The sequence below is a fragment of the Protopterus annectens genome, chromosome 4.part1 (assembly GCF_019279795.1).
Source record: "Protopterus annectens isolate FY-2018-M chromosome 4.part1, PAN1.0, whole genome shotgun sequence".
Classification (NCBI taxonomy): Eukaryota; Metazoa; Chordata; order Ceratodontiformes; family Protopteridae; genus Protopterus; species Protopterus annectens.
Window position 1 is genome coordinate 609366532 of NC_056734.1, and position 16756 is coordinate 609383287.

The 16756-nt window shown below is 33.8% G+C and overlaps 1 protein-coding gene across 1 annotated transcript in view; it reads left to right on the forward strand.

Moving 5' to 3' along the window:
- DNER (delta/notch like EGF repeat containing) overlaps positions 1-16756 on the forward strand; it is a 1500171-nt gene that overhangs the window by 727056 nt on the left and 756359 nt on the right. The window contains exon 5 of the mRNA XM_044070411.1: positions 1854-1999. Within this exon, the coding sequence (XP_043926346.1) occupies positions 1854-1999 (146 nt within the window). The remainder of the gene's footprint in view (positions 1-1853; positions 2000-16756) is intronic.

Sequence of the window (16756 nt, forward strand, 5' to 3'; positions counted from 1 at the left end):
TATAAATTAAATACAAATTATTAATTGTTGTTGTTATTTCCTTCTTTCCATTTAGATCGATTAAATGGACTACACATATAGAATGCCAAAGTGTATAATCTAGCCACAGTATTTCCCTCAAAGCACTAATAACAATAATGTTTCTCATCTTAGGAAAGTCCAACTTTCAAATTTAAGTGCATATCTACTGATGAGTACATTGAACTATTAAACTTCAAAGTGGAATCAGGAAGATAATTCTTCCTTTTCCATCTTGGATACTACCGTACCAAAGTTTCCTACTTTATTAAATCATCTTGGAATCTCATCTTTCAGTGAAACAATGTTTATAGAGTTTGCTGGACTATAAGTAAACAATTTTCTTTAGAAATCAGACAGTTTAACAGTATGGCATCTGGTCCCATATGGGAGGGAAGATGTCCATATTTAAGTCTGTGGTGGAATACCACTTTAATATTAGTTGAAGTATTTTCTGGTTTCACTTGAAATTTGAGGGATGAACTGAGGAGCATAGAAATTAATATAAATCTGGCAAAACATGTATAAACTGACACTTTAAAAGTATCACTAGGTATGATAATAGTTATTCTTAACCACTGGTACCCAACTATTACGTTCAACACTTCAGCTATTATTCACTTTATTAGAACTGATTAGTTTGGGGGCGGGTCTAAATTTAGTATTATAGAGAAATATATGCATGCTTCTAACTTTCAACATTTGTTATCCTTTTTTAAAATTTTTGTTTTGTGTCCACAAAGATTTCTGTTGGGTGATTGATTTTTTTACCTGCATCCAAAATATTACTTGTAGGTGAATTGACAATCTTCCAAATTGTCCATAGGTGTAATTGCTGTGTGAGTGACTGTGTATGAGTCTTGCAGTGGGCTCGAAGCACATAGGTTCATAGGTAGGTACTAGGCTATTGGCCCGAGGGTCTATGTAAGCCTAGCCAACAAGGTTCCCTGGCTTATGCCACCCACGAAAGTTATTTTCCTGTGCCACTGTCGAGCAGAGACACAGAAGTGATCCCGTGGTGTATTTCCTATTTCCCATCCACTCATGAAGATTTTTCTTGAAGAGTGTTAATGAAGAACTTTGCTTGCCATAGATGGGTAGCCTGTTCCAGAGTACGGGAAGTCTCTGGGACAGGAATCTATCCCTCCAACATGTCCTGTTTATTGTGGTGATAAGGTTTATGTCCCTAGAATGTGTAGCTTGGAGGGATTGGGATTTCTTTAGGTGTAGCATGTCCAACAGCTCTGGGTTTGACATAGCTTTATATGTTAGGCAGAGATCACCTCGGAGTAGACGATATGCTACAGAGTAAAGCTGGAGTTTTTTGAGATGGTCAGTGTAGGGCATCTGTTTGAGGCCAGTAATCCTCTTTGTTAGCTACTTCTGTGACCTTTCCAGCTGCTGCAGATGTCATTCAGGAATTGCTTCTCCCTTGTGTCCACTGTATATTGGAACAGGCTATAGTTCCCCCATTACCCTGTAAAGGGTTAAGTGGGTACTCAGAAAATGAATAAATAATGTAATTTAGCATGAAATCCAAGATATATGATGAATGTATAAAACAGTAATATAATTATAAAGTGATATATCAAATACATAGGTTTAGTGTACACCCTACTCTGCATATTATTTGCACATAATTAGTAGTTTGCAATGGCCATGAGGAAACCTTGAAACATTTTATAGTACAGCTTTCAATGCCTCATTTGTGGAGTACTTTGCAGACCACATTTCATCATGTGATATGTCAGTATTCGCCTTATGAAAATTTGCCATTTTGAGAAGAAAGTAACCTCAGAAAAATGCTGATTGCTAACCTTCAAATTTTTTTTCAGGTTTTGTGAATGATTCAATAACAAAATGCGTTGTTGCGCTACGACTAAATGTCATTGTTAAAGCCACAAAATGCCTACCTGATAAAAGTAATGCCAATGAATTGCTGTGCTCTGGTAAAGGAAAGTGCATCACAAAACCATCTGAGGTAAGTAGTATTTAATGTTAGCATAGCTAAATAAAAATGTTTACAATCAGTTAATGCTTACTATATATGTTGCAAATACAGCATTTCTTTTTGACATATAATTTGCTGAACTTGACAAAATTGTTTTCATATATTTTGTATTTGCCATGGCAGTATGACACTAGGTGGTACAGATTGTCAAATAATTCTTTATCCTTACTGCAAATCTTCAACTAAATCAAGTTTAGGTTGTCACATGGACAGTACTTTTTAACTGAGAAAAAAAATAACTTGCTCAGGTTGAAAATATAAACGTTGACACATTTTATTTTGTGGTAGAATGGAGTCACTAAATAAAAAAATGTTATGAGGTATGATAACATGACTGCTTACATCTCTTGATCTGTTCTGTAGAGATGTTTTACTGGAGGCATGATGGTAGAAAATATATTTTTTGGAACTTTGCATCCTTTAGTAGATCAGAGATGCTAGGATGACAAAAAGACTTAGTGAATTTCATAAGTGCTTATTTTTTCTTCATCTGAGATAGAGTCGGGGATTCATAAATGAGTACAATTGGAAAAGCAATATGAAATGTAATACAATCATTTTTTTAAACTTCCTATGTTTCATGGAATGGAGGGGTAATGTGTGACTAGGAAGTCATTTAAACTAAACATTATTGCATTTAGATACAGAAACACTTAGGTTAAAGGTATATCTCACCCCATACTGGGAAACATAGAAAGATTTAAAAACAATGTGTTGCATAATGCTTCACCAGTGCTTCTCAGTAATGACTTCTAAGCAGAATCTCACTTCAGTGGAGTTGTCATCAATGGCACTATCACATTTATGCTACATTTTTCCTAACAGAAGATGAAATAGTATTCTCATACTCTGTGATTGATGCAGTCTCATTCAGTGTTGCTACAGTTCAGCAGATAAAAATATCAGTGCAGGTGTGTGGTGGTTTTGTTGTTAATAGTAAATTTATCTGATGTTTGTACATCCATGACATTCAACTTTGTACAGTAATGCTTTTTTTTTTTACTTTTTCAAAAGTTTTATTCAATTTCCATAAAAAAAACATACACACAATTAAAAAACAATTATGTTCAATGTGAAAACAGGTAAATACTGACTCCCAATAGGTCACACAAAAAACTAACACTACCTAAACTGAAATATTTACACTGTTTACAATGATTATTAAATTACTATACAACAAATTCAAATTTACATCAAAGAAAGCATCATAGTGCACTTTATCTAGCAATTCAAATTATAAGTAGTTAAAATAATTTATTATAGTATCTATTAAATTTTGATGACAACATCACAATTTGTGGCTAAATTTATAACTTATTGTATAGAGCCTTTTGATTTCAGAAAAAAATGTTGTTAATTTCTTTGTCATACACTATAGTACTGTTTTTAAAATTTCAGAAAAAGAGGGTGAATTACATTTGAAGGTTTTGTTCACTTTCATTGAGATTGATAGGGAATATTCAAGTAACCCCAATAAATTTGAGAAATTATATAAGACTTACCCAAAAGAAATTAAGTGAATAATTAATTTAAGTGCATTATTTCCACATTATTTAAACAAATTTATGTAGACATCGTGTAGTTAGGCTTGTATATTTATTTTCATATAATTTTGCTATGTAACTGCAGTATATCATTATTCCACTAGATGGCAGTCTCAAAGCATTTTATGATTGTGAGCATCTGTTTCATTAAGATGATACATTTTGTTTAACAATAAAAATTATTAACTTAAAATAATATGGATATGTTATTAAGAATATGTTTTTATCTGGTGTAAATGAGTTACTGCCTTTAGATATGCAATATATTTATTCACTATTATGTGATTTTGCTGAGCAACTGTTATTACGATTATTCCGTTAGATGTTACTCCTGAAACATTCATTGACTGCCAGCACTCATTTTATTATAAAAAGATATATGATAAGTTGAGGCTGTAGTATCAATAATATGCATTTTGAAAGGGATTTCCTACTTTTTGTGTTTAAATTATTTGATTTTCTGTAGCCTATACACTGAAGAAAACCCATTTGTAGGAGTGAAACCTGTTATGTTAGATTATTTGAAGGCGGCTAAATTTACCAATCAGCTCAAGAATTTTTTGCTGTGGATGTGTTCATAGATATATGTATGTGTTTATATATTAAAACTGTTGGAGTAGCTAGCAGCATGTTATTATCAGTTAAATTTGTTGATTGATTTGTAAGTTGGAGTTTTTGATGTAGTACAAATTTAGATGAAGCTCCCTTCATTTTGCTGCACATGATGTGTTGTTCCAGTACTTTAATAACTGAAGCCAAAATATAGGGTTCTGTATTTGGAAGATATATCCCACTTTATTCCATGTTCTTGTATGTTTTAATGCTGCTCTTCTTACATTTGGATACCATATAAAATTAAACAGAGTTTATTTAGTATTCAATAACTATCTTTATGTTGAGACAGGAAAGTAGCTCACGATTATTATATTGTTGTATTATTTTACATTTTCAACAGGAATTTAATTTTAATCAGATTCAATTTATCTTTAAAAGTAGAACAATAACATATTCCTTTTTATAATTATTACATTATAATATTTAATGATATAGGATCATGAGGATTATAAGGCACATAAATCATGTGACCCTTTGCTCCTTGCTAGTGCTTGCCCTCACGGTGTAACTCCTGGTTAATGAAGGGCAAAAGCAGGTCAGCCTAGGAATGAATCTGTGTATGCCTATACCCTTGTCAAGGTTAGTCTTAAAAGATACTAGGGTGTCGTTGTCTTTAGCATTTAAGATCAGTTTATTCTAGAGATGGTGTGAATGTTGTGAAATAGATCTTCCCTCAGGTGTGTTTTGTTTATATATTAATAGAGATTTAGATCCTTCATTCTATTGTTTGTGGAGCTGTTTTGTCACTTGGAGACAAAAAAGTTAGAGGAGAGCTGTGCCCATGATGGAACAGAAAACAAGCCATACATCTCAATGCCAACTTATAAGAAACTGAGTTTAGAAGTAGGGGTTGAAGCCTTTTTTATATTATAATCTTCTTAGTTAAAAGATGTTGTGGCTCTCTGATTGTGTGTTGTGTGGGGTGTCTGACAAGTACATACCTAAGGGAGCACTAAACAGTATAATTTATCTAATTAGAGCAAAGTACAGAAGGACGATAACTTCTTTTAACCTGGAAGAGATTCTTCCAAATATCAGTTGTGCTACGTAGAAGAACTATTGATGTTACAAGGTAGTCAAGATAGTGGGTTTTGTTGACAAAGATACTAAAAGGAAGGATTTCCTTACTACTGATGCTACATAATGACCAAAAGAAATGGTGTTGTCGACCAAGGTGCCAAGAACTCTGTCTACTGTCTCAAATGGAGCTCAGTGCTAGAGATATTGTTAAGGTGCAATGTGTTTTTCCCCCAAATGTGATACTACTTCACTTTTTAACACTACATTTTAGCCCTTTTACTGCAGTGGCACCATATTAAGTTGTGCTCCAGCATAACAGTGTGCTGGCGAATTGAGCTAGCAGAGATGCTCCCTTCTTTGAGTTAGTGTGACTGTGGTGTTGGTATATATAAGATCAGAGGTGTGAGGGGGCTTGCCCCCTACATCAGGGGTGTGCAGAAAAGTACTTTTTGGCTAACGCTTTTGGTAAATGCAGTTGGGGGATTCTGATTCTGGTTGCACTCATTTTCACTTTTATCCATCATAGTGGAAGCCTAATCAGTTCCTCTGGCTACCCTCTTTTAAGGAACATTTTATTTAATTTTTTAATTTCCTCTAAAAAAGAATCACTGTCAGAAAACTCTTAATAAATTGATTCTTTAATAAACCTTTCCATTGATGCATTAGGTGGCAGCTTCTGTAATACAAAAATGAATTGCTGTAAGTAGGTTTTCTATATATGTTTATAGAAAGTTTGCCAGGCCTTTTTTTAATCAACATCACATCTAAATGGTGAATAAGGTTAAAGCTCACCTTATATGTACATTTTATAAATCAAGTTGTTTTCTCTAAGTATTGAATGATTCATCCAGCTGTTGTACTGATCCTGTTGTACTGATCCTTGCCAAATAATAAATACATCATCCAGAAATCTGAAATATTCCTCAGAAAATTGACAGTAAGAGTACTCAAGTAAATCTTTAATTTCTGAACCCAAAAAAAGTAAATTACCATAAACTGATGCACATGAATCACCTCTAATCATGGACATTCTTTTGCTGGTAATATTCCCCATTAAAAATTTAAAAAATGTTATGTAAAACTATTTTCATTGCTGTTAGTTCGATAAGTTTAAATCGCCTCATGAAACAATTCAAGGACAATATCATGGGGTATTACAGAAAGCAAATTAAGACTATTGTTACAAAAAAAAAGTAATCTGGGGCCACTTTTACACTCCTTAGTTTATCTAAAAAAATTCCAAGAATATTTCAATATATAACCATTTATCCTTTAATTGACATCAATAACCTTGTTTCCATTGTGGTCCAAACAGAAGAGACAATGGGGCCTAGGCCTGGGCCATATAAATTACAGTGAATTTGGCATATTCTAAAGATTATTGGGATATTCCACTTTAAGAAATGTAAACAATGCTGGAGTAATATATTCATTAAACATTAATTCCTCCAGAAGTGCATACATCTTATGATAAGCAACAAAACTTTCATTTCTAGAAACAGTTTCATATGTGTTTGAGTCAGTTAAAATGGTCATCATTCTCCCTGTGAAATCAAAATAATCCATAATAATAACAATGTCCTCACCCTTATTAGGTTTCATTAAACTGAAAGTCTTAACACAGAAATTTCATAAAGAAATTCTCTCTTGAGGGACTGTAAGTTTATTAAACTTCTTAGTAGGCCTGCTTCCTACTTCCTTACGCAGATCAATTTCACATAGTTTCTAAAATAATGAAATGATGAATTTGTTAGTTGACTAAATATACTTCTCTTTCTAAATTCATGTTTATCTTGTCTCAAATCTGGACCAAAGTACCTTATTTATAAAACTTTTCAGAAACAAGTTATGATGTGTAGAACCTAGGTGTAATTGAATTTATTAAATTAAAAAAAAAAAAAATGTGAAACTTCAATGGCACAAGGGGACTGAAAACATTCACTCATGATGGATTGCAGCGTTTTGTTACAAAGTGCTTCAGATAGTAGTTCTTCCATTCATGCTTCCCCTTGCTGTACTTGCTCCTGTGTGTCCAACTGATATTTTTTTGATTCCAGTTTACTAACCTGCCGGTTTGGTGAGACCTAGTCACTTCTAAAGGTACTTCTTCAGTAGTGACATCATCATCATCATGACCACCCACTTCCTGGTGGAGTGTTTCCTTCACAAAACCATTAGGATTCATCAAAACTGCACACAATAGTGCCTTGCCAGATGTTCACTAAACTCTAAGGAATTCTGTGCTCTCCTATTTTTGGTTTTAGAAAAGGTTTATGAACGAATAAGGGCGGAAGACTAGAAACCATGGTTGTAACATTCAGATGAATGGCTGCACCAGAACATAATGATAATATTTCAGTCAGAAGTATGTTAAGGTACAAGTCTAATTTGTAGAGTTTTATAACATATGTATTTATTTATATTTGCACTGTATTGAATTTTTAAACGTTTGAGTCTATTCTTACAAGTACACTATGGTGTTTTTAAACATTAAGTGGTTAAAATTTATTTATAGAGGTCTAAGGTCTTTAATACTCACAACTGTGATTATAAATTATATGTGGTTGTTTATCAGCAGTTTGGTTTTGAAGAAGTCTGTCTAATTTGATGAAAGTGCTTAACTGAATCGTTTGGATTTAACTTAGGAATAAAAAATAAGTTTTTACTTTTACATGATGGTTATGTTTTACTCATTTTTTCAGTGAAATCCTACAGATTATTGTTGGTATTTTTATGTAGTTATTGTTTTTTAAATGTCTCCACGTTTTAACATTTGTGGTTATTTGGCTATGTAAGAAAATTATATTAAAACTGCTGTGATATCACTTGCATAAGAAAATCTCCACAGACATATGAAAAGCAATGCATATTTTTGTAGTGATGGAATACAAGAGTCACCAAATGAAAACCCAAGGTCCACACTAAAATGCTGCAGAGAGTGTCAAGGTTGGTACCTATAATGGACTAGATGGTCATTTGGGCTGCTGGCTGAGTTTGCAGCTTATTTGTCTATAATTAAAATTGAAAGAAGAGTTGTCATATGGTATTTTGTTTTGTAATAACAGTGCATACAGCACTGCATTAAATCCAGAAAAAAAATATCTTTTCCAGTAAGATTTAACAATATTACCATTTAGAACTAAAGTTTGATATATATATATATATATATATATATATATATATATATATATTTTTTTTTTTTTTTTTTTACAGTATGGTTGTTTCAAATTATTTTACAGTACTAACAATGGACATATCCATGTCACTATGTCACTAATCACTACATTTTCTTCTTTCTGTGGATTCATTCAACTGACAAATCAGCACATAAATCTAACCCTTATTTGCAGTATGCAGTTTACAAAAGAAAAGCAGCAAAATTGTCTAACTGCACAGACTGTTTCTGTGAATTTCCTTCTCTTTTTCTTTATTTCCATCAAGTAAAAACTCCTTAGTAAAATAAAATAAAACATATTCTAACAAATAAAACATGCAATAAACATTAGACACATTAATAGTCATAAAATGATGACTAACGATTTATCTATAGAAATGTTTACTACACATCTAAATTACTGAAATTATAATCAATTTTATTGGGTTTTTTTTTTGCTTTCAGACGAATTGGAGTAGCTTTAGACCACTTTATTTTTTTTTTGTTACCTGAGCATCATGTAGAATCTCCATAAGCATCACTAGATTTACTTGAAAGCAATATCGTGCTACAGAGTCAACATCTCTGCTTAAAACTAGTCAGTAGGAATACCCAGTGCTGAGTTTTCTTTAGTTTTTAACATTGGTAAAGCAATTATTGCTTTTATTTTGAGACACTACTGTATGTTAGACTTATCTACTTTTCTCAGTCTCTTCAGTGAAGTGTAGGACCAGACCATAATTTTAGCACTGGCAATAATTATGCTGCTTTTGGACAAAAGAGAGGGACATACATCTCAACTGTCCAGATTTTTGTAGAATGTCTAGATTTTTAGCTCATATTTTTGGTTTATTCTTCATAACATTTGCGGTTTTCTGCCAACTCACTGTGGATTGAAGTCATTAAATAATGACATATGTCTGACTTTCAGATTTCATACCCTCCGGAAAAAGCATGCTAGCACAAATCCTGTTATTTTAGCAACTTTCTAAATTTGTCAAAGCAACATCTGAAATCTGTAGGCCTGTCCAGATTTCTTGCACTAAGAGGTTGAGAGGTATGGAGAGGGGTTGCTTGGGGCAAATGACATGGGTTTCCAAAATTACTGGATATTGTTGTCCCATGAGGTGGAAATATTTTGAGCCTAGCAGGAAAGATAAGATGGTCTTTCATGCTCTTTGTTTAAGAATGTTATATAGTGACGAGCAAGCTTTCTTTGTTGCCACACTTTTCCAGCAAATTTTATAAAAATGAGTACTGGACCATGCAGTTTTTAAGATACATTCTTTATCTAGATAAAAGAGACTTTTCCATACTTTATCTAAGAGGTAAATTTGATTTGGAATTAGGTTCCCAGAGATTTGTGTGTTCTGTATACCTGTATATATATGTGTGTGTGTGTGTGTGTGTGTGTGTGTGTGTGTGTGTGTGTGTGTGTGTGTGTGTGTGTGTGTGTGTGTGTGTGTATACAGATGTATATAGACATATAGACAGATATATATGCCAAAAGATAGTCTTTCTTTCATATTTCAACCAAAACAAACTGCTGGCAGACTCTCAGCATGGTTTCAGACCACACCATAGTACCACTTCAGCTCTCTTATCTTTCACTAATGTCATCAACCTTAATCAAAACAACAAGAAACTATCATCTGCACTCTTTCTTGACCTTTCTAAGGCCTTCAATATGGTTAACCATCAGCTACTGCTCAGTACCCTGAAAGCTGTATTCTTAGACCATCACTCACTACAATGGTTTCAGTCCTATCTAATTGGTGGACAGCAGGCTGTCCTATGGCAGGACAAGCTGTCATCCCATTTCCCAATAACCCTAGGAGTCCCTCAGGGCTCTATACTAGGACCCCTCCTCTTTTCTATCTTCATAAATGACCTTCATGCTACCATTCCAAATGCACACTGTATCCAATATGTAGATGATTCTACCTTGATATGCTCTTCCTCTTCACAAACAAATCTCCTATCCCTAACCCAGAATACCTTTAACAACATTGAAAACTGGCTAACTAATTGGCAACTGCTCCTGAATCCTAACAAAACCAAGCTGCTACTTTTCGCCCTAACCCATAGGTCCACTCATCCATTTTTCACTATTAAGTCTAACAATGGCACCATTATCTCCCCAAATGACCAAACAAAGCTCCTAGGAGTATTAATAGACAACAACCTCAAATTTGACGTGCATATTGACCACACTATTAAGTCCATTAACAAAAAACTAGGCTCTCTTTACAAGGTCAAACCTTTCTTCACCCCTTTTGCTAGGGTTGCTATTGAACAAACTCATCTTCTCTCCACTCTCCTCTATGCCTCTCCAGTATTTACCAACCTTTCTAAAACTAACCGCAACAAACTATCCTCCTGTTACTACAATGTAGCTAGATTTGCCACTGGTAAGGCATATAGGGCTCACCATTGCAACAACCTAGTTCAACTTGAATGGTTGGACTTTCCTTCCCTTTTGCAGTTCAACCAGCTTATAGTAGCACACAAAGTACTCAACCAGCCTGATAATACCCCGACTTTCAAGAATGTTATCAGCCCACATAATGCTCTCAGTCCACTTCGATCTTCAAATAAGCTATTGGTCCTAACCCTAAAATCCAAAAACACAGCAGGGGATTCTCTGTTTGCAAACTCATTTGGTAAAATTTGGAACCTACTTCCTGCAGTTCTTACCCAAGAATCTTCTCTACCCCTATTTAAAAAAGGCCTCAAAAAATACTTTAAATCACACTGGCTGTGCCCCTGCCTAAACCCTGACTAACCTAACCCAGCAACTTGGTGTTTCTGTACTCAACTAATTATTAGCAAGCCAGTCATTCTATTGATCAAATGTGTTATGTTATAATGTACAGATTTGCCTGCTCATCACTGAGTTAAACCTTTAGCATGTGGTAGTGAATTCCTACAGTGCTAAACATTGTGAAATAATGTATCTGTATTCTTTTCTCGATCCATTAAACCTTTAGCATGTGGTAGCATATTTCTACTGTGTTAAATCTTGTGAAATGATATATCTATATTCTTTTCTCGATCCATTAAACCTTTAGCATGTGGTAGCATATTTCTACTGTGTTAAATCTTGTGAAATAATGTATCTATATTCTTTTCTCGATCCATTAAACCTTTAGCATGTGGTAGCATATTTCTACTGTGTTAAATCTTGTGAAATGATGTATCTATATTCTTTTCTCGATCCATTAAACCTTTAGCATGTGGTAGCATATTTCTACTGTGTTAAATCTTGTGAAATAATGTATCTGTATTCTTTTCTCGATCCATTAAACCTTTAGCATGTGGTAGCATATTTCTACTGTGTTAAATCTTGTGAAATGATGTATCTATATTCTTTTCTCGCTCTGTTTAGTATTATTGTATTATTATTATTATTATTATTATTATTACTTGTTTTTGTGTTACTAAATGGAGCTTTTCTCCCCGGGCCTCTGCTGAAAATGGACATGTATCCAGTCAGACTATCCTGGTCAACAAATGTAAAATAAAATAAAATAAATATTTAATATTTGTGTGAGACATCTGATCAGAAAACTTGTCAGGTTTTGTCCTTTCCTGTCCTCTCATACACCACTTTATTAAGGTCTATGAGTGTAAACTAATGTCTGTAACAGTGACTTGCCAATTAAAATTCAATCAATATCTAATGAACTGGTTGGTAAATATTGTCTTACAATAAGAACCATTGCATGAAAAAATGTATCAATGAATGAAGAAGTTCTTTTAGCCCCATCTCTCTCTGTATATGTGTATATGTGTGTGTGTGTGTGTGTGTGTGTGTGTGTGTGTGTGTGTGTGTGTGTGTGTGTGTGTGTGTGTGTGTATCTATATATATATATATATATATATATATATATATATATATATATATATATATATATATATATAGATATATATATATATATATAGATATATATATATATTTATATATATGTGAATATTACTATGATCAGATGATTGCTGGAATATGGCACTAGTTTCTGTGTTTACTCAAATAAGGTAACTGGCAGATTGGAGAAAGTTGACAATTTTTTACAAAATTCAAAAGAGTTGGTGATAAAATCTTATATTCACATTATTGGCACTGAGATTACATTTGGTCCATTATAGAAAGTTTAGAGGCATTTTTGCCAAAATGCACACCTTGACATCCAGTGTAAATACCTCAAGACAGTATAAAATCAATGCAATTTACATAGGTCTGACTACAAAATATTAATTTCTGCAAGCAGTGAACCTATAGGAAAGAAATAAGAAGTAGAAGCTTCAAAGGGTCATATGTTTGATTGCTAATCTTACAAATTACTTCATTCAGTAACCTCCATATATATATACATATGCGTGTGCTCTTTACTCACAAAAATGCATGTGATCTGACTCTGACTTAGCCCTCTTAACACTCTATCCTGCAAAACTGTGAAGCCCTACGACATCCCTGACTTTAACCCTAGATCACACATCTCCCTTCCTAACCCTAAAACTCCCTTCCTACTCTAGAAACCTGAAATTCCCTTTTTACTTTCTAATACTAAGACTCTCTTCATGTGGTCTAACCCTGAGACTCCTTTCCTGCTGCCAGACAACAGCCCCTTCAAAACCATCTCAGCCCACCCGAAAGAGGATATTAACCGAAATCTAATGCATATAGAGTAAATAAATAAATAAATAACTGTAGAAATGAAAGAATAAATGAATGAAACCAAAAAAAAAATGTAGTAATCGCTCATTCATTTCACTGTAAAAAAAAAAAAAAAAAAATGAACCTCAAAACATAACACTACCCAGTTAAACTTTGCCCTCCAGAAACTAAATTCATTCAACTTAGTCATTCAGAAAATATTTTCACTGGCAAAATGGACCTATTCTAATTATTTAAACTGGGATCATAATTAAACTGTATAACTAAGATATACTGACAGAATCCTGGATACACTACTAAAGCAAAAGAAGAAATAAGAAATTGCTACTACAAAAATACGTACGTAAATAAATATCTATATACAGATTTAAATAAATGAAAATGCTTCAGAACTACAGTATGTATCGACCAACAAAACTATTCATTAAAAAAAACCAGCAAAATCCAACCAAACCCTGTTTAACAGACAGCTTACCCATTTACCACAGTTCACTGAAATCAAAAGGAAATTGAAAGTTAAAAAATGGACAGACCTCTCATCTGCCCCTGTTTTGGAAAAACAGATCCCTTTTCAGGCCTGATTTACCCTTACACATGACATAGATATTTTTGGAGGTATCCCTACTTTCAAGCTTTATTTACTCCTTCACATTGTTTTCTGAATCCCCCTCATCACATGTGATTTACGAAGCGGTCTACTACTACATAGAAGACCACCCTGTGTGGCCAAGATACTAGTGGTACCCGTAATTTAAATAATAATTTTATGACTCCTGGCTTTGCTAATGTCATCATGAAGCTCCTTCACTTAGCCTACATTACATACATTTTATGCATTTCAGATCAAACCCCATGTATTCCACATACCTCGAGGATAAACATGATGACATGTACATATGAAGCAACATTAAGCATTCTATTTTTGTACTTATTAAGCATTTGTAGAGAAATGTAACAATGATTAGCATTTCTGTTCCGTATCACTTGGTTCTCCATTTTGGTTCATGGCTGGGTACCTCTGGTTTCCTACCACATCCTAAGGATATTCAGCAGATTAACAGACAGTTTTCCTATTGCAACATTATTTATGGACAAACTACATAATGCATATAAGAGTGCATGTGTGTAGTGGTGAATTGACATTAAATTCAAGATTATTTCCTTGCTTACTCTCATTGCTTAAAAAATAGGCTAGAGGTTTGGATTACTCTGAAATGCATAAAGCAGGTGCTAAGAATTAATGAATAAAATGATCACTTAAACCATGTTGTGAAGGTTTTTATTTGTACTTGAACCTATTCTGAGTATATCCCTTGCAGTCATTCATGTAATAAGGTGTCACCACATCGAGTGTGTGGGCATGCATCATTAAAATGAATAATCTACTTTATGGGTAGACTTGTATTACATTATGACTATTTTGAGACCAGTGAAGGTCACATATTGACTTTGAGAAAACTCCTTAGACTGATACTGTAGCTAATATGCTTTAATATTCACTCAATTGGAAATGCCTTGAGTATTGCCCCGTGGAACATTTTTTTCTGTGAGTTTCACTTTCTGTCATTAAATAACTACTGAATCATGTTGTCCATTTTGTTTTAATGATTAGCTGCAAATGGAAGGGCTATCTAGCTTTATACGGATGTTTACATGTGGGCATACTCAAAAAAACAGTGTGATGATATTTCTCAATGATGCGTGTTTCAGAAATCCAGTCATTTATGTACACACACACACACACACACACACACACACACACACACACACACACACACACAAACACACACACAAATCAGGCTGTGTGGTTCCTAATGCTGCAGTTGGCTTGAAGATTCAGAGTTGTTCTTTCAAAACGATTGAAATTTTAGATTTGGATGCTATAAATAACAGTTGAAGTTTCATTAAAGTAAATGCAGAAAGTTAATCTGTTTACATAAACTGATGTATCTGAACATGTCTGAAAAGAAATGCTGAGCTCCCTTTTTTAAAACAGTTGCCATAGTAACTAGCTTAAGCTTTGTGAAATTTCTAGCAGTTGAATCATTCTGTTTCTTTTTCGCTTTCTCCCATTTTCTGTTTCTCTCTCTCTCTCTCCCTGTCTTTGTTGAATGTAGCAAATGAAGTGCAAATATTCTTTAACACTAGACTAGAAAAATCTTGCCAGATGAATTCACTAATTCTGTAAAACCATCTTATTTCAAGTTTGCAAATAATGCAGTACTAATCATACTGCAGCTTTCTTCAAACTTTTGTTTGTGGTGAGAATACAGTAAAACATTGAGCTCTGTTGAGTATTTTCAAACGTGGCCAATAAATGTGATAATTTACATTTTATATAAAAACATTAAGAAGAGAAAAAAAAGCATAATGAAGCACAAATCTAGAAGCTGTTACTCCCCTTAGTTAGAAAGCCATTGTTTTGATGTTAAAGAATACAATAGGATCGCAAAGTTTATCAGGTTCTATTTTTATTGTAAAAGCTGATGGTGGAAATGTTTCATTAAATGTACTTGCAGATGTGAATAATTGGCTCAGAAAATATGTGTGACTACAAACTCAAGGTTCAATATTAAAAAGCATATATATGCACCATAAAATCACTCTGCCACTGATCCAGCAGCTTTTAATGTCTTATTATATACTTTAATGGAAATGAAGAGGTTGCATCGACTGTGAGGTATTAGCAAGTCATGGTATGCAGAATTCTTATCTCTGATTTGGCCAATATGCAAATCAAGAAAAGAAAATGTTTCTCTAATGAAATAACAGCAGTGATGAGGGAAACATAGCATTTAGTAGAGATAAGTAAACATGAAGAATACTGACAACAATGTAAAATAAGGCATAATAAAGTGGAGAAATTATTAAAGCTGTTAGAAAAGCAAAAATGTTCATTTGATCACACTGCTACAGTATCTTTAGCTATACGGGTTATGTTCTGCTAAGTATCTAACAGCCAGACAGATTCTGAAGCTTAAGAGCACTTTCCAAGTGCCCAAATCATTACCAGCCCAAGCAGAGCTGAAGAAAAAAGCAGCTTCAGAGCATTTCTGACACTGAAGAGTACTCCACTTGTGGGCTTTCAAGAGCTGACAGTCAAGCTGATGTTTTTCCATTGTTGGGAGGATAAGATCCCTTTTTGAGATGGGAACTTTCACAATCTTATTTTCTGACAGAAATTAGATTTTTTTCTGTAAAGGTATTACTTTTAGGCTAGTAAAATGGTTTATATAGACTGTTGTGTGACTATTTACTAGGAGCATTACTTTTTACTTTTGAGGAAAAAGGTTGTTAAAACTAAGCTCACACTTGTTTTTCCTGTCTAAAGTTGTGTTAATTTACTTTATGGGACTGGAGTAAGTGTTTAAAGTGTTTTTGCTACATGTTGTGGTAGACTAATTGACTTGTTTTATCAAGTACTGTCTCCAGGCTTTTCCAGGATTCAGACACCTACTTCAGCTTCACCACAGAACAATGTACTGATTCATCACTTTTTTTCTTTTAACAGTTCCAGAAATTTCCAAGCAGCCTTTGCCTCTTCAACAGGCTGCAAATGTGCCTCACCCACAGTTAACTGACTCTGGAGTGGCCATTTCTGATTACTCATCTTCTTCCATGGCTTCCTCTAATGTAGTCCCATCAGCCTTCATGAAGCATAGTTAGGCAAACACTCTGCTGCTGTTGGAGTGCCCTTGGAAAGCAAAGGAGAATCCCTC